This window comes from Rhinatrema bivittatum, chromosome 14, assembly GCF_901001135.1.
Source record: "Rhinatrema bivittatum chromosome 14, aRhiBiv1.1, whole genome shotgun sequence".
NCBI classification, from domain to species: Eukaryota; Metazoa; Chordata; class Amphibia; order Gymnophiona; family Rhinatrematidae; genus Rhinatrema; species Rhinatrema bivittatum.
In genome coordinates, this window is record NC_042628.1 from 40,027,350 (window position 1) to 40,052,766 (window position 25,417).

Here is a 25,417-nt window from a genome sequence, read left to right on the forward strand (position 1 = left end):
AGTAGACTTGTACGGCAGCAAGGACAGAATCTACAAGGGTTCACTGCTTCATCTTTTCCTTTCCCTGCCGCTAGAAATATGAAAGGATCTCTGGTCCTTAGAAATCACACAAAAGGGAGGCATTAAGCTCTCCCTGGTAATGGGTTAGAGTAAGCCACTCTCCCATGGCAGTGTTTGCTGTGAGGTTATTCATGTACAGGAGCTGCCTTAACGCTGGCAGGAATTTGTTTTAGCGATTTATTCTCAGAAATCTAATTTCTTAGCTTCCTCCCATCCTTTAATTTTTAAGCTGGCGCTAAATACAGTCATAGCAATATAGAAGAGGATGACAGAAAAATGACCATCCAGTCTGCCAAGTAATTCCAGTCCACACATCAAGGATATATCCCACCGGCCAGCCATAAAACATGACTGCCTGTAGAGTATCACTCCTTGGCCAAGATTATCTTTGTTAGCTGCTTCTTTTGTACTTCATCCTCTTATAGAACTGAGCATGCGAGATTCCCTCTTTTTTTTTAGTTTTTGCCTAGCATGCCCTCCCCCCCCCCCCCCCCCCTCTCATGACCATTAGTACAAGTGGACAAGACAGGATCCTGCCTGAGGCTACAATCCAGGGGAGCACCAGAGGAAGGAGGGGCAAGCCACATACCTCCTGCCCCCCCCTTCTGATCCCTTCCCTTGTCCAGCTTCCCAGTGTGCCCATACACTCCTGGAGCTTGCCAGTAGCGACCTAGCCTTTTCCCGTGTGGGGCAGGCTATGGGATCTGCATAGAGGTTAAGTGGCCCCTGGGGAGGAGGAGGAGGATAGGGGCACAGGTGGCAGGCCTCACTTTCCTGCCTTCCATTTCCAGCTTAAAAGGGCCCACACTCCTTCTTTCTCCCCCCCCCCTAGATTTTCAGCCCCTGTTTTCTTTGTGCAGTTAACTCCAGAAATTTCTTATAACCACCCCTGTGAAACAGGTTTTCACTGTGTTTATCCTGCACAGTTAGTCCTGTTGTTCAGGGCTCAGCTGAAAACACATTTCTTTATTTTTCTTTTTTCCCCCCAATAAGGAACATAAGGAGGTACAGGGGAAGTACGATGCAGACCGTCAGATATCTGAAAGGTTTTAATGATGCGTGAACTTCGACCCTTTTCTGTTGGAAAGGAAACAGTAGAGCTAGGGGTCATGAATGAAACGTCAGGGAGGACGACTCAGCACCAGCATCAGGAAATATTTCTTCCACAGAGAGGATGGTGAATGCCTGGAATGCCCTTCCGGAGGAGGAGGAGAAAACAAAAACCGTGAAAGAATTCAAAGGGGCATGGGATAAACACTGCGGATCCCTAAAGACCGGAGGCTGGAAATGAAGGAAACCCGCTCAGTGTGACAGTTACTCACCTTAGCAGAAACACGGGGATTATACCCCTCAACCAGTAACCCTTGATACTTTTGACACAACTGCCACCTCACTCTCTGCTTTGACAGCGGGGGGGGGGGTTGGGGAGATGGGAAGAGGAATTGGATTCAGGCAGCGACCAACACGGGCCCCTGACTTTTACAGTCTGAGGGCACTGATATGCAGACATAAGGGAAGAAGCCCAGGACTGCTTCTACGGCCAAGTCCAAAAGCAAAGCAAGTCAGCATTGCCGGGATTTTCAGGAAGGCTCCTCGCCCAGTAAAAAATGTTGCTAGCAGTAATTTAATATTACTACCCTTATCATAAGGATTGGAGGGGTAACTGCAAGGACAAACCTTAAGAGAAAACTGGGAATGACCTACATGGCGCTGTAGATATTACCATAAAGCTTGCTGGGCATACTGGATGGACCATTTGGTTCTTTTCTGCTGTCGTTACTATGTATAAGAATTGCCATACTGGGTCACACTGACAGTCCACCAAGCCTAGCATCCTGTTTCCAACAGTGGCCAATCCAGGTCAAAAGTACCTGGCATCACAAACATTGCTGCTGTGGACGTAAGTTGTGTTACTCCTCAAACGTTAAATTGAAGAAAACAAAAAGTATATGGCAGGATCCAATGCTGCTAACACCCAGTGATAAGTAGTGGCTTCCCCAACTCTTCCAAGAACCCGTCCAAAACATTTTAGACCCAACTATGCCATCTTCCTTTACCACTTCCTCTGGCAGTGAATTCCAGAGCTAAATTGTGCGTTGAGAGAAAAACAAATTTCTCTGATTTAGTTTTAAATGTGCTACTTACTAATTTCATGGTTTCCCAGAGTTTTTGCATTTGAAAGAGATAACCGATTCACATTTACATGTTCTGTTCCACTCATGATTTTATAGACTTCTATCATATTCCACCCTCAGCCATCTCTTCTGTAATCTGAACACCCTGACCTCTTTAGCCTTTTCTCACAGAGGAGCCATTCCATCATTTTGGTTGCCTTTCTCTGTACCTTTTCCAGTTCAGCTATTTTTTATTTTTATTTTTTAGATGCTGCAACCAGAATTGTACATGGTACTCTAGGAGTGAAACAGATTCTTCATTTGATTCTCCATTCCTTTCTTAATAATTACTAACATTCTGTTTGCTTTTTTGATTGCTGCTGCACACGGAGCCGAGGATTTCAAAGTTTTGTTAATGATCATTTTCCTGGGTTGTAACTTCTAGCATCAAGTAACTACAGTGTGGGTTACTTTTCCCTATGTACATCACTTTGCACTTGTCCACAATCAATTTCATCTGCCATTTGGATTCCCAGTCTCGCAAGATGATCTTGCAGTTTCTCACAATCCACATGTGATTTCACTAATAATTTTGTGTTATCTGCAAATTTGATCAGTTTAGTCCTCGTTCCCTTTTCCAGATCATTTATTAATATATTAAAAATTGCTTGTTCCAGTTCAGATCCCTGAGACACTCTACTGTTTGTTTATCTCCACTGAGAAAACCATTTAATCCTGCTCTGTTTTCTATCTTTTAACCAGTTTGTAGTCCATTGCCTCCTATCCCAAGATTTTTTTAAATCTTTCTCAGGAGTCTCTCATGGGGCAGTTTATAGAAACATAGAAATGACGGCAGAAAAAGACCAATCGGCCCATCCAGTCTGCCCAGCAAGCTTCGACTTTTATTTTCTCATACTTATCTGTTTTATCAACCACTAACTTCAGGGCTCTTGTTTGATTCAAATTTCCTGCCATCTCCTGTCATTGATGCAGAGAGTAATGTTTGAGTTGCATCAAAGGTGAGCATAAGGCTTATGTTTAAGGGTTGTAACTGCCACATCAAGCAAGTTACCCCAATGCTTCTTCACCTAGACTTCACAGATCAATGCCTTGTTGGATGATGTCTAAATGCAAATCTTGTTTTCCTCACTTCCCCCTACCATTGAAGCAGATAGCAATATGCTTTCAAAGTGATGTATCAGGCTTAATTGATTTAGGGTATAACTGCCGTAATAAGCAAGCTACCCCCATGCTTATTTGTTTACCCAGATTATGAAGTTTAGTCCTTGTTTGTTGTCTGAATGCTAATCCTCTTTTCCACATTACCCCCTGCCGTAGAAGCAGAGAGCAACGCTGTGTATGTATTCGAGTGATGTATCAGGCTTAATTGGTTTAGGGTAGTAACCGCCGTAATAAGCAAGCTTCCCCCACATTTATTTATTTACCCAGATTGTGTAGTTCAGTCCTTTTTGGTTGTTAACTGAATGCAAATCCTCTTTTCCACATTTCCCTTTGCCGTTGAAGCAGAGAGCAATGTTGGGGTTGCATTAAATGTGCAAGGGTTTATCCCACGCCGCTTTGAAATCTTTCACAGTTTTAGTCTTCACCACTTCCTCCGGAAGGGCATTCCAGGCATCCACCACCCTCTCCTTGAAGAAATACTTCCTGACATTGGTTCTGAGTCTTCCTCCCTGGAGCTTCAGATCGTGACCCCCTAGTTCTATTGATTTTTTTCCATTGTAAAAGATTTGTTGATCATGAATCATTAAAACCTTTCGGATATCTGAAAGTCTGTATCATATCTCCTCCTCTCCTCCAGGGTGTACATATTTAGGTTCTTCAATCTCTCCTCATAAGTCATTTTATGAAGACCATCCACCTTTTTGGTCGCCCTTCTCTGGACCGCCTCCATCCTGTCTCTGTTCGGAGATACGGTCTCCAGAACTGAACACAGTACTCCAGGTGGGGCCTCACCAAGGCCCTGTACAAAGGGATCATCACTTCCTTTCTCTTACTAGATATTCCTCTCTATGCAGCCCAGCATTCTTCTGGCTTTAGCTATCGCCTTGTCACATTGTTTCGTCGACTTCAGATCGTTATACACTATCACTATCACCCCAAGGTCTCTCTCCTGCTCCGTGCACATCAGTCCTTCACCTCCCATCAAATACAATTCTTTTGGATTTCCGCTCCCCATTGGCATTGAATCTCAGCTGCCATATCTTCGACCACTCCTCCAGCTTCCTTAAGTCACGTCTCATTCTCTCCACTCCTTCCAGCATGTCCACTCTGTTGCAGATCTTAGTATCATCCGCAAAAAGTCAAACACCTTCTGAAAATCCAAATACACTACATCCACTGGCTCAGCATTATCCACATATTTATTAGCCCCTTCAAAATAAATGTAGCAGATTGGTGAAGCAGGATTTCCCTTGTGTAAATCCAAAGAATTTTGTCAAAAGGTGAGGATGGGGGGTGGGTAGTGGGAAATTGGCATATAACTGGGAATTTTGGATGACTGAATGGCAGTTCTGTATTTGCTATGTCAGTTATGGATGGCGTACACTGCATCTTTTCGCAACTTGCAAGTCTGGTTGGAAAATCAATTAAAAGATTTCTAAAAAGAAAAGAAAACACAGCTCTCCTTCCCTAGCAATTCAACTTGTTCTCTCTCTTTTTCTACTGCTGTTTTGTTTTGTTTTTTTTAACTTTTTTGAGGATTGTATGAGAGTTGAAGAAATTACAATCATGAATCCACTATGTAACTGACCTTCTGGTGGAAGGCCAGCTGGTATTCTTTTTTTTTCTTGGGATTTACTAAAAGGAGGAATACCTGGTCTCTGAGGGTTTACTTGTTCAGTCATCTGATAAGATTTACAACCTGCCATTCCATTCAAAGGCAAATAATTTTAATTTGCTGTGGTCAATGTAGCTTTTTAGCACCTACCCCAGCTGAGACCAGGTGGGGATTTAATGCAGAAACACTCTTAATAAACCATTCTGTGCTTGATAACAGTTCAGCCAAAGCAGAGACTATGTTTATATGTAAGACTCGGAGGAATGTGGCAAGCAGAGGTAGAAGTAACCCATCTTACCTTACTCTTTCATAGGACAAACTTGGGTGGGTTCCCCAGAATTAAATTAAATTCTAATATTTTAAGGGTACCACAAGCCCTGAATGACAGAGCCCAAAGGTTATAGAAAAGCAATGTTCCCTATAAAGCTGTGTGTGGTGGACTTCATTTCTTTTCAAATAATTCCTAAAATTCTATGTTTTTTGGCTGCCACCACACCCAGAGCTGAGGATTTCAATCCACAAGGACTCCAAGGTCCTGTTCCTGGGTGTTGATTCCTAATGAGGAGACCAGCATTGTGTGCCTATAGTCGGTTTTATTTTTCCCTATCTGAATCATTTTGCACTTATCCACATTACATTTCATCTGCCAATCCGATGCCCAGTCTCCTGGTCTCATGAGGTCCTTCTGCAGTTCCTTGCAAGCTGCTGCGGTTTTAACAACTTTGAATAATTTTGTGTCATCTGCAAATTTGATCACCTCACTTCTTGCTCCCTTTTTCCAGATCATTTATGTATTAACTAGCACAGGTCCCAGTACAGATTCCTGGGGTACTATTGACCACCTTCTATTGAGGAAAAAATGACCATTTTGTCTCCGTTTCCTGTCTTTTTTGTTTTAAATCTGTTTATTGAGATCATTTAAACACAGTATGGTCAATGAGAGCCATGAGCAAGAGCATCCCGCCCAGCTCAGACTTATTATAACAGTATTGTAAAACTATTTTACCCACTGCATTCCAAATCTAAAACAATAACAGCTAACATCGGCTGCCCAATGGAAAGGGGTTCTTCAGCCTATCAGGCAAGAAAAACAGAATAGGAAATACACATTTGAAAAGTCAGTAGCATCTCCCCCCCCACCCCCATCTAATCCGGAACCATTCGAACAGTATCAGTAATGATGTTACTTACACTTACTCCATAATATAAACAAGCTTGAAACATTCATGTAGGCAAATCGTTAATAAGCAACCCCCTCGCAAAAGAATTCAAGTACACCTCCCACCGTTTCATAAAATCTCGTTTTTTTCTTAAACCATTCTATTTTTTCGCTTATATTTATCCAATACGCACATTTGACGGAAGTTGTCATTTCTCAGTTGTGTCAGTGACAGTGGATCAGTAGACAGCCATTTCTGTAGGATACATTTCTTAGCCAGCAATATCGTCACTCTGCACTACCAGTTAACATATTTATTAGGGAAGACAACACCCCCGCACATCATCCCATAAAAATATATTTGCCATTAAGGAAAAAGAAGCACCACTCAGCCTAGCGAGCTAGCTATTTACAGCAACCCAAAAGCTGTGGAGTACAGAGCAGGTCCAGAATTGGTGGCCCAGAGTACTGTCTACTTCACCACACTTGGGACACTCACCTGATCCTGGTATTCCCATTTTACTTGCGGTTTTAGAAGCATAAAATCTGTGCAGAAAGTTAAATTGCAGTTCCATAAGAGTAACATTAACCGATAGAGACTGCACTCTTTTGAAGCCCCCTCTATATAATATGCAGAAGTCAGCTTAGTCCCCAGTTCCCTGTTTCATCCCTCTGTCAAGATATCCCAACTCGGGGTGGGCTTGTGTGTGCGTGCGCATTAATTTGTACCAAAAGGAAACCTTGTGCCTGCTCAGATCATCCAGATCCAGATGAGGGGCAGGTAAGGTTAAAGAATTCACATAATGCCGTAATTGTAAATAGACAAAAAAATTTGTTTTGGATCAAGATTATACTCATCTTGAAGGGATTGAAAAGCACGCAATTGATTTGTATTATCAACTACCTGAAGTATAGTTTGAATACCTTTGTCATGCCACAATCTAAATATTTTATTTTGCATGCTGGGTCTAAAATCTTTATTACCCAGCCAGGGCAGAAAATGAGTGACCTGAGGGCAAAGTCCCAGTGTGTTGCAAAACCACCTGCAAGCATGCAAAATAGGTTGTATGAGAACACTGTTCTGATGAGGTATAGGAAGCACATGTTTTGTTTTATGTAGAATAAAGCGTAGTTGTAGTGGTTTAACTTTTGTTTTACTATCTGCATTGGCGTATAATAATTGATATCCATAATCCAGTCGCCTATATGGCGCAAAGTACAAGCAACATTGTACATCCTTATGTCAGCTAAACCTAACCCTCCATGTAATTTGAGGCACAGTAATTTGGCAAGAGCTATACAGCTCTTATCTATACATGCAAATTCGGACTGTAAAATTGTTAGGATCTCTGTTCCTTTAGTCCAAATCATAAATATGTCATCAGTGGGCCAGTGGTAATTTAATTTTGTGCAGTGGCTGAACTAGAAGTATCTGTTGAAATACCATAGTAGTAGAAGTAGTATGAGTAAAGCAATGAGAAATACATTAAATGGATAAGTATTAATGCTAATTTTGTTGCATTTCTGATTTTGTGTTAACGCTTTGATGCCCTTCTCTATCTGGTGCACCACAGCAGCAGAGACGTACATGAAAATGGATAATGGGGACTGCACCAGGAGCAACACTCTGGCAGACTGTGCTGTGTTCAGTGAGCAAAGTTGCCAAGCTGTAGGCCCCATGACATCACCACTGCTCTTCTACTCCAGCGTCCAGGAGCTAAAAGACATGGCAGCACGGAAGCTGCAGGTGCAAGTTCTGCATCAGCGACTTCATATACAGAAGGTAACAAGACATCTAGTGGTGGTGTTGCTTGGGGTCTGCACAGAAAATGCAAGTTCTGAAGAGGCTGTAGAGCACTTCATTATGCATGGGGTCAGATACTCTTTATTAGGCAGCTAAGAGTACCATGTCATCAGGAGTAGCTCTGAAGACAGTGGTAAACTGCACAAAATCAAATGAAGTTACTACCATAACTCAAGGTGACCAGATAAGTCTGTCACGAGAGAGGCTGAGCCAATCCTGGCATGACCTGATGATTCTAAAGTCATGTAGTTGTGATTTTAGAAGAAGAATACTGCAAATCCATAGATAGGGTAAAGTCAGGACTGGCTTAGCTGACTCTTGTGACATTATCACCTTTAGTGAAGATTATAAATGAGGAGGACTCTTAAATCTGACTGTCTTGAGATTTGAGCATTGATTTCACTGCTAAATGGCTCGCTGGATCAGTATGTATTAAATATTTTCTTTCATTTTGTTTCTATGGAGAATATGCTTGGTATGTCTGGCCCACCAAATGGTAAAGATTCATACTATGGTCATTGAAAATCCCATGTTACTGTCTTTCTTTCATTCTTCTTTTATTTCTCTATATCACTTTTTTCACTGTTTCTCTTACATTTTATGGTTTTCCTCCTTTTTTTGTTTCCATCAGTTGCATCCTCCCAGTGTCCTGCATTTGGTAGAATTTGAGTTATGGAGCTATTATCTATTTTTTTTTAGTCTTTTGTTTCTTGGGGCTTCCAGCTCAATTGGAAGCAGCCTCTATTGGACTATAATGCCAGGAGCCTTCAATTACAGCTACCTGTGTTTTTTTTTCTTCTCTGTTTGATAAACCCCAAACCCTTCCCTCCCCCCCCCCCCGCTACCGCCAATAGCCAAGCTAGTGACAGCTCTTATCCAGGGGCCACAGACCATAGTTCCCTCCATAACTTTGTAAACATGCACCCTGATTCTGGCAAGTAGGGGGTCACCATTGAGCAATAGCTGAGACTCCTTCCCCCAAGGGGTTGTGAACACTGGAATTTCAGACATTTTAAAAATCTTCAGCTCTCCTTTCCCTGACACTTATGTAGATTTCCTCTGTCCTACCTATCTCCTTTGACCTCCCATCTGTTTCTCCTCTCCCTGCTCTCTTTAATTTTATTCTGCTCCAGCCTAACCCTTCCTCTAAATCTCTTAGCACAGGGGCCTGGTCTGGCACTACAAATTTATGAGTAGCTCATGTGCAGCACTAGGATTCAAGTTGTTGTGTGGGGCCCAGTCGAAGCGACAGAATGCTACTCTGGCTTCACCAGGATGCTCATGTTTGTTGAGCCACAGCAGACTTCATCCCGTTCTCCATTGTCTCTTTACCCCCACCCAATTCCTAGGCTCATGCAATGCATTTTAATGTGGTGTAAAGACACTACTGTGCAATTCTGGCAAAAAAAAAATAATTGGATTATCTATAAAGGGGAAAAAAAAAAGCAAAAGCCATCCATGAACCACTCCATCTTCTGATTAAAAAGTGGCAGACTAGATGCATTGCAACGGAGAAGGGGGATCAGCCTTTATTTCAGAGGTTATGCCAGAAGAACAATGATGCAATAAGCCCCAAGGAGAAAAAGGAAGACAGTGTGATCTACCAAGCCAGGGATACTTGAAGTACCTAATTTCAGATTTGGTTCGCTTGCAGGCAACTCGGATGCGAGCATTGTCCATTGTTGGATTTTAAACAAATAAATACTGTCCTTTGCTGTTCTGCAGGTTTTGGCATCGGAGCTCCTTCCATTGTTGGATTCAGACTGTCTTCAGTCATCTTCATGGCCGCTGCTGCACCGTGCAATTTACACGCTGCTCTGCGAGGCAGGGGAGCGATTCCCAGTGCTCATCCATGATGACCTATCAGATTGACGTGCTTGCTCTCTCCCTCTCAGGCAAAACACACACAATGACAGTCTTTAACAATGCAGGAAATCTTTGGGGATCCCCAAAGGGATCAGCAGCTGGCACGATGATTTCTTTAGGAAATATATGCTGAGAATCAGTTTCTATTGGACCTATCAATAGAGCAAGCTCATTGCACTTCTACAGATCCTCAGGTTGTACCCTTGCACAATTTTGATCAAACTGCTTCACTCAAAAAAAAAAAAAAAAAAAAATCCCCAGACTGACAAGACCAAATAATGTGATCTGCAAAGGGAATGAAATGTTCTTTTCAGATGATAGCTCTGGACTTGATAAAACAAGGCAGCAATTTATAGCGGTGAAGAAAAGGCTGCACACACATGACATTCAGTTCACTGTGTTAAAGCCTGGGAAATTGAGAATGAAGTGGAGAACAGAGAAGAGTCATCCTAACCTCTTTAAAGCATACACATCATTTTCTGAGCCTGCACTTCCCTAATGACCTGCCAGTTACAACTGCAACAGCAAATGGTTGTCATCAGGAGACCTGGAACCAAGGTGCCCCTCTTCAGGTCACACCAACTAAGTTACAGAGGTTATTGATTTTTTTTTTTTTTTAAACTAAGGACAATAACATTTTTTCTTTTTGTGTTCTATCTTTTTTTGTCACAAATTGGCAGAAAGGGTTATTTCCCTTATGTCCACTTGTTATTTTAGTGCCCGGTTCGGAAGCCAATGCTCAAACATTCTGGGATGCTCTGAAATAAGTATTTAGAGAGAGAAAGAGTTGTTTGAATACAGGTCCAATTTTAAAAAGTGGATGCACCCACTGAAAAGAATTTCTTTGGCCGGAACAAACATTACAAGTTCTACATTAAAAAAAAAAAAAAGCTCCTTCTTCCCAGGTAGCTCAATCCTAACTAGAGATGTAGAGATTATGGTGAGGATAACCAGACAGATTTATGGTGAGAAACACCCACGGTCTTTAGTCTGAATTTTCAAAGTGGATTTATACCAGGCTGCTTTGAAAATTCACAGGTTGTGAAGGTACGCATGGGGGGGAGGGTCATACACACAGAAGCGCCTGCTTTTAAGTAGATGCAACTTGCCATACACCCTTCTGAAAATTGAAAGCGCGGGCAGAAATGCCGATCCCAACCCCTACGCCACCCCTGGAATGCTTATTTGGTATGAGCGTAAAAGTACGTGCAAAATCACATTCTGCAGTTTACCTTTATGCCACCAGCGTTGTTTTCAAAACCTTGTTTTCAAATGCCTTGAAAATTACCGTCACTATGAGAAGGGAGGCTAGACAGAAAGGGTCTTCGCTATACTGTGGCAAGTACAAAGTTTCCCATATACAAAATGAGAAGGGGGGACAGTTACACAGAAAAGGAGTCTGCTTTGCTAAATTTCATCAGTTGTACTCCTCTGATCAACTAAATTTCTCATCTCAAATTCAGGATTTACTGAAAGTACTGCTTTATGAAGCAGGATTGACTAGAGCATGTGTACATATCAAAAATATAAAAAATGTTCTATGAACCTGAAATGCAAACCTAATTTATGAGTTGTTTTTCAGTTTTGTTTTTGTTTGTAGATATATAATTAATTTTCAGACTTTTCTACCTTCAATAAAAACTGAAAAGAAACAAACATTGCTCAAAACATGTATATAATTTAACAATCGAACCATACTATGGTCAATCATTTTATCTTTTTTTATATATATATTTATTGAGATGCAAATAATGATCTCCTTTTTGAGATGCAAATAATGATGATCTCCTTTTTCCCTTGGTTTAATTTCTCTCTCTCACCGTAGACAGTATGTCTGGGTGACTCAAGTAGCTCCAATAGTCAAGGGCCTGCAGGGAACCCTCAGTGCCACACTCTTTGATGGTAGAGGCTGACACGGCAATATCAGCTATCTTCCCTTCCTTCCTCCCCAGGGTTGGCAACATTGGCTCTGGCACAGCCTCTGTCATGCCTGATCCTAGCTGACCTCCATAGGACATGAAACTCAAACCTCATGGTCTGCCTGGATGACTTTGACTTCCCTTGTGGACTGAAGGCTGGAGAGGAAAACTTCTCAAAGGTTCTCCTCACGTCCCTTGCTGCTTTTGTGCTGGCAGAGGTTTCCACTGTAGTGACTTGCCTTTTCTTCTTCCTCAGTTTTTGCAATGTGCCTTGAAGCCTGCTGTCTCTGTCAGACAGGAGTCTCAAAATACATATATCCTGTTCTGCAGTCTACAAATTTACAGCCAGATTCCAGAACAGACCCATAATTGGAAATTTTAAAGAGCACATTAGACATTGAGGTTCCTTCTAGTATTATCTTTCTTTAAAAATTACCAGGAGCCACCTGTTCAGTAGAGATGTTTTGCTTGAAGCTGCTGGTTGCAGTGAGGCAGCTCCATTCAAATATATGGGAAGGGATCAGATTTCCTTAAACTTTGTTTTGGATGAGTTTACTAGGACAATCTGTTACTAAGTCAGGTCACTAATTAAGACTAACATAGACAAGATACATGAGAGAACCCATGCTTTGTTTCCTTCTAGTTGCTATATTGCTCTCCAACTCCCTAGTTGCTATATTGCTCTCCAACTCCCTCATCTTGGAAACGCGATTGAAACATCAAGCCGAGGACTTCCGGCGATGACGCGTGGGAGACGGAAGTGAAGGGGGAAAGCTCCGCGGCTCCGCTCCCCTGTATCTGAAAAATTTACCTTTTAAAACTTGCCGTTTCGCCGCCCTGACTACGCGATCGAGGGCTGGAAGTGCTGCCGCACAGCTGAGAGACCGAGCGGACCCGCGGGTGATGCGCAGATCGAGCGCCCGGAGCAAGCTTGAGCGCCGACCGCACCGACCACGTGTAGCCAAGATGGCCACGGCAGCCCAACCTGGAGAGCCCCTACTTGCTACGGTCACCGAGGAGGCCCTGCAAAAAATCTCGCAGCGAGTCACGGAAGCGCTGGATGGCTGCCTCTACAAATTACAGACGGCGATGGAAGATATAAAATCGGCGGTGGAGGGCCATGCGAAGCGCCTGGACACCGCGGAGGGCCTTATTTCAGACCTGGGGGACCGATTGGCCACGACGGAGCAGCGGCTGGTGGGTCTGCAGGGCAGACAGCAAGAGCTCTTGGCGCAGATGGAGGAACAGGAGGACAGGGGACCCCGGAACAACCTGAAAATAATTGGCCTCCCGGAGGAGGTGAAGGAAGGGGACCTTAAGGAAATTGTCGAGCAGTGGCTCCCGCAGCAGGTAGGCCTCCTACTGCCTGGAGACGGGATCCAATGTGAGCGGGTACACCGCGTGGGGCCCATGCGTGATGGCCTGGGGCGCCCGAGACCGGTCATGGCCAGGATCCTAAATTGGGACCATAAGACTCGCCTTTTAAGGTCATATCGCCAAAAGAAGGAGGTGGAATATAAGGGCCACAAGCTGTTGTTATTTAATGACTTTTCAGCCGCCACGGCAGCGCAGAGGAAGGCGATGGCTCCGGCCTGTACGGCGCTCTATCAGCGCAGGATTCGCTTTGCCCTGCTCTACCCAGCTAAGCTGCGGGTCCAGCATGAAAATAAAACCTTGTATTTCAACTCTAGGGAGGAGGCTGAAAGATTTGTGGTGAGCCTACCCTCTGCGGCTGGAGAATGAGGAGCCTAACTTTTGAGGCCTGCATCGCAGTTGGGAGGGCCTTTTTCTTGTCCTATTTCTTGTTTTTTTTTCTCTCCACCGACCTCAGTGTTTCTAGTTCTTGTTGTGGGGAACTTTGTTGTTGGATTCTCACCCGCTCTGGTTCAGAGGTCTGGATCGTGGGGTTTCAGTGATGAGACCTGGCGCCTCTTGTTCCGAGAGGTTGGGCTCCTTGCGGGGAAGGGACTTTTACCCCACTGAGTTTTTTCCTAGGTGGCACCCTGGACGGGAGTTCTGGTGCTTCGAGGCCTAATATATACGGATTGACTCTGTGGACTTTATTCGCTTTTACCTGATGGACATCATATATGTATCTGCTGTTGGGGGGTGGGGGTCCTAGGTGGGTTTGGGAATTTACTGATTAGGGTTAGCGGCAGCGGTAGGGGGGGAGCGGGGCAGGAGATGGGAGTAGGAGAGAACAAGGGTGTTCCTATGGTGCTTATTTGTTTGAGCCCTAGGGACCGCAGGGGGAAACTTATTTTGTTGGTGTGGATGTGTTGTATGTATGTGTGTATGAGTGTTCAGGGATGGGGGGGGGGGGGGTAGGGAAGAGGACTCAGGGATTTTGGTTTATGCATATTCTATTGCTGACACGAGTATGGATTGCAACTTCCCCTCAAGGCCTAGGCTGGGAGGCCGGGAGGGATTCCAACACTTGGGGCGGGGGAGGGGGCGGCTTCGGCTAACCCCTCCCCTTTTTCACACTGACTATATCCCTGCTATAACGTAATGGAGCCTGTTAAAATTGTTACTATGAATGTGGATGGTATCCACTCCCCAATCAAGCGGACCAAATTATTTGCACTATTTAAACGTATGAAAGCGCAGGTAGCGCTCTTACAGGAGACGCATTTGGAGGATGCGGAACACGCCAAATTAAACAGATTGGGTGGGTCAAGCCTATTATTCGTCCTATAATAGGCGCCAAAGGGGAGTTGCCATTCTTATTCACAAAAATCTACCGTTTCAGCTGGAACGGATTTGCCAGGATGTGGAGGGTCGATATGTTTTAGTGGCGGGCACCTTGTACCAACAACGTATTGTTTTTTGTGCTGTTTACGCACCTAATGTATATTCCCGGGGGTTTTTTGTATCCCTGATTACCCTCCTGACCGAGTTTTCGGGCTACAGTCTTGTAGTGGGCGGGGATTTTAATATAGTGGCCAACCGTCAACTCGATCATGCCCCCTCCAAGCTCACTTCCCGGGGGGAGGATACGGAGGGGGTAAACTTGCTTTGTCACGAGCTCCAATTGCTGGATATTTGGCGTATATTACATCCGCAAGAGCGTGATTTCACTCACTTTTCTCACCCGCACAATGTATATTCCAGGTTGGATTATTTGCTTGTCTCTGATCAGTGCTTTGCTAAAATACGGGAGGCTTATATAGGGACTATTGCGTTATCTGACCATGCCCCAGTGACCATGGTTCTGCATTGGGGGCTCACGGCTCGACCCCCGCACTCATGGCGCATGCGGCCCGATCTCTACTTAGACAAAGAATTTCATGTGTACTTGCAGGCCTGCTGGAAGGACTATGTAGAGCACAACACGACCCCGGAGGTTACCCCGTCGACTGTGTGGGAGGCGGGGAAAGTGGTCATGCACGGGGCCATTATTGCGTATGTGGCTAAGAAAAATAGACGCTGTAACGCCGAAATTTTGAGGCTTACGGGAGCTCTTAAAGCGGCCCAAAGCGCTCATATGGGGGCTCTGTCTGAGGATACTAAAGCCCAATTGGATCGGGTGCGGGAGGCTCTGATTAGTCTGCTTCATCAGCGGGCTTCTAAATCCCTTAGATTTTACCGATACCAGCTGTATAAGTATGGTAACCGAGCCAGTCGGCTTATGTCCCATCTGGTTCGACCACGAGGCCAGCGGGCCTCGATTGTGGGAATTAAAGATAGGAATGGGGTGCACCACACAACTCCGCAGGGTATAGCGAATCGGTTCTTAGAATATTACACGACCCTATATGCCTCCCAGCCAAAGGATAAGGGCCTCGCCGATACGCTGTTTGCGGACTTACCTTGGCCACAGTTAACTTTCGACCAGTTAGAGATGCTGAATAGTCCAATCACTACTCAAGAAATCTATGCGGTTATCAAAAAGCTTTCACTGGGCAAGGCGGCGGGCCTCGACGGGTTGGGGTCTGAATATTATAAAATTCTGAGTTTTGGGGTGCTTGAGCCTGTGCGCGCGTATTATGCTGATTTACTCCATACTGGTAACATAGCGCCGGCCTCCAATCAATCTGTTATCGTAGTTTTACCTAAGCCAGGGAAAGATTCTGCGGAGGTGAGCTCTTATCGCCCAATATCGCTGCTCAACGTAGATGTCAAAATCCTGGCTTCGGTTTTAGCTGCCAGGGTGTCTCCCGTCTTGCCCAGCATCATTCATGAGGACCAAACTGGGTTTATCCAGGGTCGTCAGGGGGTGAGGAATGTGAGGCGTTTGATAGCTACATTAAGCTATCAGGCAGAGGCTGAAGCACTGATCTTGAGTTTAGACGCGGAGAAAGCGTTTGATTCGCTTTCATGGGAATACCTGTTCTGGGTGTTACACAAATATGGGTTCTCAGGGGCGTACCTCAAATGGCTACAGGTGCTCTATCAACAACCTAGTGCCACTATCTTGATTAATGGTCTGCCCACTGGGGCTTTCCCGATCTCTCGGGGGGTGCGGCAGGGGTGCCCCCCATCTCCTGTCTTATTTGTTATGGCATTGGAGCCTTTGGCCATTTGTATATGGCGTGCCAAAGACATTGGTGGTATCAGTCTGGATGGGCATCCCCTGAAGTTGGCCCTGTTTGCAGATGACCTGTTATTATTTGTGGGGAAACCGCGTACCAGTGTACCCGCCATCATTCAATTATTTGATAGGTTCCATTTGGTTGCGGGTCTAAAAATTAATTATGATAAGTCTGAGGCCCTGCCCTTACATGAGACCCTTTCCGCTACCTGGGTGGGGGAGTTCCCCTTTCGTTGGGCCGCTGGCAAGCTTAAGTACTTAGGGGTAGTGATCCCGCGGGCCTTAAGGCAGTTGCACTCCTTAAATATAGCTCCCTGCATTGCCAAGTTCCAGGATCAATTGGGGTTGTGGAAAATGTTGCCCCTCTCCCTTTTTGGCAGGGGCGCCTTGGTAAAAATGGTGTTGCTGCCTAAACTCTTATATATTTTACACATGCTCCCTTGCTGGTTGACGGTAGCCGAGGTGCGCCGCCTCCACTCTGCCATACAAACGTTTTTGTGGCGGGGAAGACGGGCACGCTTGGCCTATGTGGCTATGGAATACCCGCGGGAATGTGGGGGGTTGAATTTGCCGGATTTCAGGCTTTATAACGTGGCCTGCCAGATGAGGTTCGTGGGGGAATGGCTAACGGGGTCCTATCGTTACTGTGATGCGGGGATGTTGGAGCGTATGTCTACCCCGGGGTCTCCACTGAATCTTATTCAAATGAGGGTGGATCAGCGTAGGGTAGCGTCTTATCCTGCTGTTCTGTTAACCCCGTGTATCAAAGCGTGGCGCTGGCTGCGGAGAAAATATCAGTTATCGGGTGGGCGATCTCTGCTGCTCCCTTTTTTGAATAATGTGGAATTTCTCCCTGGGCGTGATTGTAAAGCAGTCTTTCGTTACTGGGCAGAGCAGGGGGTGCTGTTTGCCTTTCATATGTATGATCCTGTTTCAGGTACTTTGCTGGACTTTGCTGCGCTGGCGCGGACCTTCCAATTGCCTGCCAAACAATTTTTTACCTATCTCCAGGCCCGCCACTACTTGACTGCCTTTGCTTGGACACGTCAGGCGCTTGAAGCTGAAATACGGTTTGCCAATACCGTTTTTGACACGGCGTATCTCCGGAACACCATCACCAGCTGGAAGAGACTGGGACAGAAGCTTGGGGATGCTGCTCCAGTGCAACGTATGGCTGTTCGGTGGTCAACAGTATTGGACTCTCCGATCACGGAGAGGCAGATGTCCAGCTGGTGTCGGGACCTATATAAGCTGTTACCTGATCTCAGTCTCCGGGAGCTTCAGTTTAAGCTTCTTCATGGCCTTTATTATGATGATGTTCGGCGGTTCCGGATGAAGTTGGCTACCTCACCTACCTGCATTAAATGTGAAGCTGCTGATGGTACCTTGGTGCACCGCTTGATTTCCTGCCCATCACTGCAATCCTTTTGGCAGACAGTGCTGGAGGTGGTGGGGAAATGCATAGGTGGGTCCCTGCGACTTCATGCCCGGATGCTAATTTCCTGTATGTCTCCTCGACACTTACCTGGCAGCGGTGCTAAAGCCCGTTTTGAGAGGGTTGCTGTTTTGATGGCCTGTCGCACGATCCTGGCTGGCTGGACAGAGCCGTTGCTTGCGCCTACCCTGGCCGCCTGGTTTGGAAGAATGGCCTCTTTGGCGCAATTGGAACGCCTGGACTACTTGGTGGGCAAGAGGTGGCCTGACTCCACATATTGTGCTTGCTGGGATAATTGTTTTGCTACTTTCCCCAAATCGTTGCAGGAGGAACTATGTCGCAATGGGTATACTCTAAATTGGTCCTCTAAGGTGCAGGGGCAAGGGAGGGGGGGGCAGTAAGGTGTGAATGTTGGATGGATGAGTGGGGTTTGGGGCGGGGGGGTTCGGGTTCAGGGAGGGGGGACCTAGGGGGAGGGGGAAAACGGAAAATTGGGCTGGGCAGTGCCTTGAGTTTTGCTGGTTCTACCATGTTTGTATTGTTGTACTCATGCACTTACGTATTGTGTTTTACGAGTTGTATGGTGTTTTTGCTGGTTGTCTCTGCCACCCTGGTTAATAAAAACTATTTTGACAAAAAAAATAAGAAACATCAAGCCACAGAAAACCGTATACAAACCCACATTGGATCAGCAAAGGTTTGAGCATGTGTTTGGCTAGGTTTTGGTTTAACAGGCCTCTCATCTCAATCTCTGACCAGTTGAGTCTACATTTGTAGGCTTATATGAACTGCATCTGCAACTTGTCTACAGAAATGAATGTCAGGACAGCTCTTCTTTGCTACTGGCTCCTTCCAGTGAGTGGCCAGATCTCCAGGTGTCACTTTCTTCTTGGAGGCCATGCTAACCTTCAACCCATGTAAGTAGCTTGTTCTCTTCTGATTAGAAGATGAGGAGCTCAAAATGGATTTTTATCAATTTTATGTTTTCCCAGTGCCATGACTGTTATGTGCTTAGATGCTTTTCGGTTTTCGGAAGTCATCTGCTATAACCACATGCATGTCCATAGTCTTAGCATTTATGTTTGCTGTGAGTGTAGAATAATGGTTGCAAAGTTGGTGGCCAGGTTATCCAGCAACTTCCATGATTTGTATATATTGGCCTGATATTCAAAGTGCATTCAGTGCTATTTAGTCAAATAAGCAGGAAATGTGTGGCTAAATAGTGGCCGCTGAATATGCGTCTACATTTAGCGCATATTCAGCAATATAAGTCCCGCGGCGAGGAGTGCTAATCCTCCATTGATGCCAGGGGTCCGCGACAGTCTCCACCGGTCCTGGTGCCAGTGGCCAATCCACCTCGGAGATCCAAGGAAGATCTTGCCACCCCTCCTGCCCCCCTCCAATCAGTGTTGGCATCAGCAACTTTTGAGGAGGAGCTGGAGCAGAGAGTCCAGCTGGCGGTGAAACAAGTGCTGCAGGGCATCGCGTGTGTGGCACAATCTGTGCCAATGCCTGCCCTTTCTATTCTGGAACCACTGCTGGAATGGCTCAGTGTGCTCATCGGTGCATTACCAACCCAGCTGGTGTCTGTTCCCAGGAGGCCATCTTTGCCGGACGGGGCACCAATGCTTCCCCCAGCCGATAAAGTGCTGCTTGTTGGTTCCTCCGAGGAGGAAGCTCCATCGAGGCCGGCAGGGACGCCAAGACCTGGACACTCTTGGGGGGGGGAAAGTACTTCAAAGAGCCATGCTTATTGCCCGCATTGCCTTCTACCAGCTCTACATGTGCTATTACTCACGGAACCTCTGGAAGCAAGTGCAGGATGCAGCTCAGCAGCTGCCTCAACAGCAGCAAGATGCCTGGAGTGCGGAAAACACGAGGTTCATACACCCTACAATGTTTTTGAAATAGCATTGAGAGTCTCTGCAGCGGGAATCAGGTCTGCAGAATGGCATGGCTGCAGCCTCGGATCTTTGGCCAGAGGTATAGGAATGACTTGCTGACTTGCCGTGTACGGGAGAGGATTTTTTCAGAGATAAGGTGAGAGATGTGGTAGCCCGATTGAGGGACCACCATGAGACCCTCCAACAGCTCTCTGCAAGCACTTCCAACCTGTCCTCCTCAGCTAGGAGGCTGGCAAGACAGGGTCAGAGGAAGTCTTTCTACCACCAAAGGAAGTACTATCATCTGGCCCCTCGCTTCCGTTCACAGTGAGTGAGCTCTTGTGGCTGTCCGAGGCAGCAGAGAGCTCCCAAGCCCCAGATGGCCCCCCAGTCAAATCCCAGTTTGGATCGTAGGGAGCATAAGCAAGTCGCCTGTACCTGAGATGCTGGATCCCCCAGTCAGGGGCAAGATACAGTTAAGAACATAAGAAATTGCCATGCTGGGTCAGACCAACGGTCCATCAAGCCCAGCATCCTGTTTCCAACAGAGGCCAAACCAGGTTACAAGAAACCGGCAAGTACCCAAACACCAAGAAGATCCCATGCTACTGATGCAATTAATAGCAGTGGCTATTAGCTAAGTAAACTTGATTAATAGCAGTTAATGGACTTCTCCTGCAAGAACTTATCCAAACCTTTTTTGAACCCAGCTACACTTACTGCACTAACCATGTCCTCTGGCAACAAATTCCAGAGCTTAATTGTGCATTGAGTGAAAAAGAATTTTCTCCGATTAGTCTTAAATGTGCTACTTGCTAACTTCATGGAATGTCCCCTAGTCCTTCTACTATTCGAAAATGTAAATAACCAATTCACATCTACTCGTTCAAGACCTTTCATGATCTTAAAGACCTCTGTCATATCACCCCTCAGCCGTCTCTTCTCCAAGCTGAACAGCCCCAACTTCTTCAGCCTTTCCTCATAGGGGAGCTGTTCCATTCCCTTTATCATTTTGGTTGCCCTTCTCTGTACTTTCTCCATCGCAACTATATCTTTTTTGAGATGCGGCGACCAGAATTGTACACAGTATTCAAGGTGTGGTCTCACCATGGAGCGATACAGAGGCATTATGATATTTTGCATTTTATTAACCATTCCTTTCCTAATAATTCCTGTCATTCTGTTTGCTTTTTTGACTGCTGCAGCACACTGAGCGGATGATTTCAAAGTATTATCCACTATGATGGCTAGATCTTTTTCCTGGGTGGTAGATCCTAATATGGAACCTAACATCAAGTAACTACAGCAAGGGTTATTTTTTTCCTATATGCAACACCTTGCACTTGTCCACATTAAATATCATCTGCTATTTGGATGCCCAAATCTTCCAGTCTTGCAAGGTCCTCCTGTAATGTATCAGTCTGCTTGTGATTTAACTACTCTGAATAGTTTTGTATCATCTGCAAATTTGATAACCTCACTCGTCGTATTCCTTTCCAGATCATTTATAAATATATTGAAAAGCACTGGTCCAAGTACAGATCCCTGAGGCACTCCACTGTTTACCTTTTTCCACTGAGAAAATTCACCATTTAATCCTGTTCTCTGTTTCCTTTCTTGTAACCAGTTTGTAATCCACAAAAGGGCATCGCCTCCTATCCCATGATTTTTTAGTTTTCTTAGAAGCCTCTCATGAGGGACTTTGTCAAACGCCTTCTGAAAATCCAAGTTCACTACATCTACCGGTTCACCTTTATCCACATGTTTATTAACTTCTTAAAAAAAAATGAAGCAGATTTGTTAGGCAAGACTTCCCTTGAGTAAATCCATGTTGACTGTGTTCCATTAAACCATGTCTTTCTATATGTTCTACGATTTTGATCTTTAGAATAGTTTCCAATATTTTTCCTGGCACTGAAGTCAGGCTCACTGGTCTATAGTTTCCCGGATCGCCCCTGGAGCCATTTTTAAATATTTGGGTTACATTGGCAACTCTCCAGTCTTCAGGTACAATAGATGATTTTAATGAAAGGTTACAAATTTTAACTAATAGATCAGATATTTCATTTTTGAGTTCTTTCAGTACCCTAGGATGCATACCATCCGGTCCAGGTGATTTGCTACTCTTTAGTTTGACAATCTGGCCTACTACATCTTCTAGGTTCACAGTGATTTGGTTCAGTTCGTCTGACTCATCACCCTTGAAAACCATCTCCGTAACTGGTATCTCCCCAACATCCTCATTAGTAAACACAGAAGCAGAAGTTTTTCTTATGAGTTTTTGCTTCTACGGCCAACTTCAGTTCAAATTCTCTCTTCGCCTTTCTTGTCAATGTTTTACAGTTAACTTGTCAATGCTTATGCTTTATCCTATTTTCTTCAGATGGATCCTTTTTACAATTTTTGAAGGATTTTTTGTCTAAAATAGCCTCTTTCACCATGCTGGTAATTGTTTTGCCTTCCTTCCACCTTTCTTAATGCGTTCTTCACATCACGTGCAACCGAGGCAGGTTGTGGCATCCCAGACTCCAGGCTCTGTTGCTCACACCCTGGATGATAAAAGGGTAATTCTTTTTTTTTTTTAATTTTTTATTTATCAATTTTTTAATTTGCAGTCCAAGAAACAATCTTGTGTAGAAAGCATTTTACAATATACAGTGAACATTGTGAAAACAATATGGGGCAAATCTTAAAACTTACGTGAGGGCGCAGATTTCTTCGTGCAGCCTGGCGCAAACAAATCTACGCTCAATTTTGAGGTTTTTATTAAGACTTAGCAGTTTTAAATATATTTTATGGCTTCACTTTTGAGTTTTAGTAACCTTGTTTTACTGCATGTCAGCACCTAAAGTATCAGGTGTTTTAGAGCACTTTTTTCCTAAGTCTAGGTAGACATCTTTGTGATGTATTGTTTTAAGATACTTTGTTTCAGTAAGTGGTTTTAATGTGTTACAGTATTCCCTACTGTTTGTCCTGAAGGCAATTGTTTAAACATTTCTAAAGAGGCTGAACTGCTGCATGGAGACAAACCACCAGCATTACACATAATAGGTATTTAAAAGTTGTTTAATTATATACGGATACAGATATAGGCACATATGGACTTAGACACTTTTCATGTAAGGAATAAAGTCCTTTTAGTTAATTTAGACCATGTCATCACGATTTTTGGCATTAAGTGTTGTCTAACGTTAATAATTCTGTCTGTTTTTTATTTTATATATTTTATATAATTTCATTATTTATGTTTGGTGTATGTGTTTATATTCACTTTTACATGTATTTGTTTTGTTCTGTTAGCCCCTGAAGCAGCTCCAAGAGCAAAACTCGGCCTGAGTCGGGCTTTTTATGATGTTTTGTGCAAAATAAAGAACTCCTGATGTTCACTGATCCTCTTAACATTCTTTCCCAGGCGCCATTCGCACCAAGGCGAATGAGCACTGCACAGTTTGGACTGCCAGAGAGCCTTAGCCTGCTATCTGGAGCGGACAGAAGCCCCTAGACAGTCCACCCAACTTTTTGTTTCTTTTGATAGGAATGGGTTGGGAGTTGCCTTTGCCAAACAGACAATATCCAGTTGGCTAGCAGATTGCATCTCCTTCTGTTATGCCCAGGTGGGGGCTGCATCTTGGGGATGTTTCCATGGCAACATTGGTGGCCCACTTGTGAGCAGCTCCTGTGGAGGAAACCTGCAAGGCTGCGACATGGAATACTCTCCACACATTTGCATCCCATAACAGTCTGGTTAAGGATGGCTGACGTGCTAATAGGTTTGACCAGTCTGTCCTCTGGAATCTCTTTGAGAATTAGAACCCAACTCTCTCTCTGCCTAAGGCCCATTGTTTGTGTTCAGACTGTCTCCCCCTCTGTTACCAAAAGCACTATGGTTGTTGGCACATGGTTGGTGCTTGTTAGTCCCCTTTTGTGTTGGGGAGCAGCCTGTAACTAGGGATTCACCTATGTGTGAGGACTACCATCCTGATTTTGTCCTTGGAGAAAGCAGAATTGTTTAACTGTAACAGGTATTCTCCTAGAACAGCAGGATGTTAGTCCTTACGAAACCTGCCCGCCATCCCATGTAGTTGGATTTCTCCTATTTTTTTCATTTATTTATAATTCTATGTTATAAGACTGAAGAGGAACCTTGTGTGGACACGTGTTATAGGGCATGCGGGGCATTCTCAGTGTGCCTAGTCAAAGTTCTAGAAACTTTGACATAAGTTTTCTGTGTCTGGCTCCATCCAATGATGTCACCCATATGTGAGCGCTTACAGCCTGCTCTCTTAGGAGAACACCTGTTACAGATAAGCAACTCTGCTATACTCAGTTTACTAAATATGGTAAAATGTGGTATAAAATTGTATAATCAACAAAGACAAATCACACAGCATCACAGCAATATTGCATAAATCAATAAAAGCAAATAGTTATTCCAATAACAAAGACAGGACTAAAGAAAAGATTTTATGCAAACAATATTTCCTTCATAGGTCTTCCTTTCTATGAGCCAGTGTATCCTATGAAACGAAAGACAATATGAGCTCGAGACCCCAAGAACTAGCTTACCCGCTCTTGTCCATGGATCATCCAAAGAATATTGTCATTTGCAGCTTCTTATATTCTTATTCTCTGGCTCTAATCCAGGGTCAGCAAGTTCATTGTTCTAATTAAGATTCACAGTTACAATAAGATTTATGGCCCGGCTATGGCTATTAGGGAGATATCCTGCCACTACCTAACTCCAGGCACTGACCTTCACCAACCTTATCTGACCGAGAACAAATATGTTCCTTGTTCTTATCTCAGTGGTTCTCCACTTATGTCTTACACATTGAAGTCAATCCTAGGCATGGTAAGCTCACAAATTCACTGAATATATTCACAAACATTCATAATTGGAAATCATAATGAATTATTTGCATCACATAGTGGCTATGGATATCTCACATCACTCAATGTTCTATAAGTCAATTTCCTATACATTATAAGACAAATGTCTAACAGGTTATTCCCTTAATCATTAGAAACAAATGGTATTGATAATCCATTCAGAAGAAATATGTAATCCCCCCCCCCCCCCCCCAATCTCACTACTACTAATGTACATAAAAGGATGTAACCAAATATCTTTTATTTTCTAGCTCTAAAGTGAAATACATTGAGAACTAAAACAGTGTAATGTATATCCTGGGTATGATGTCAAATTCCTGACAAGGCACTTGTTTTGCCGATATCTGCTTCTTCATGGGCAACCCCTGACATAAAGAGCACCTTCTATCCTGTGGGCTTCCACGATAACAGGAGGAGCCAAGTCACAGATGAGTTGCTAACATCGATTAAAATACCAGGAAGTAGAAGTTGGCTTATCCAAAGAAACCAATGGAACTGCTCAAAGAGGACAAGATGCACACACAATGTGATTGATGTCTGCATCTGGCAGGACCGCCTAGGCTGGTCGCTGACCACAAGAACTAGACAGAATGCTTAAAGGGCAATTAAGTACTGTGGATGTAAAACCACCTCTCTGATCTGATATAAGAATGTATGGATTGCCCAATTAGGATTATAAATGAAGCCTTCCTGCATCTCAAGTTTGCCAGCAGGAATTGAAATTTTATATGTGGTGACCCTTTGAGAATCACCACTATATATCCCTAGTTCAGGGGTGGCCAACTCTAGTCCTTGAGAGCCAAAACAGGCCAGGTTTTCAGGATATTTTCAATGAATATTCAAGAGATAGATTTGTATGCACTGCCTTCATTCGATGACAATCTATCTCATGCATATTCATTGTGGATATTCTAAAAACCTGGCCCGTTTTAGGCTCTTGCGTACCGGAGTTGGCC

At 44.3% G+C, this 25,417-nt stretch overlaps 1 protein-coding gene across 6 annotated transcripts in view; it reads left to right on the top strand.

Moving 5' to 3' along the window:
- TEDC2 (tubulin epsilon and delta complex 2) overlaps positions 1–25,417 on the top strand; it is an 86,948-nt gene that overhangs the window by 53,327 nt on the left and 8,204 nt on the right. For 5 of the 6 annotated variants that reach the window (XM_029577045.1, XM_029577046.1, XM_029577043.1 and 2 more), the window contains exons 10-11: positions 7,705–7,913; positions 9,660–10,690. In XM_029577045.1, coding sequence (XP_029432905.1) covers positions 7,705–7,913; positions 9,660–9,806 — 356 coding nt within the window. In that variant the 3' untranslated portion in view covers positions 9,807–10,690. Of the gene's footprint in view, positions 1–7,704; positions 7,914–9,659; positions 10,691–25,417 lie in introns of those variants that run through there. The other variant, XM_029577044.1, reaches the window with a different exon arrangement.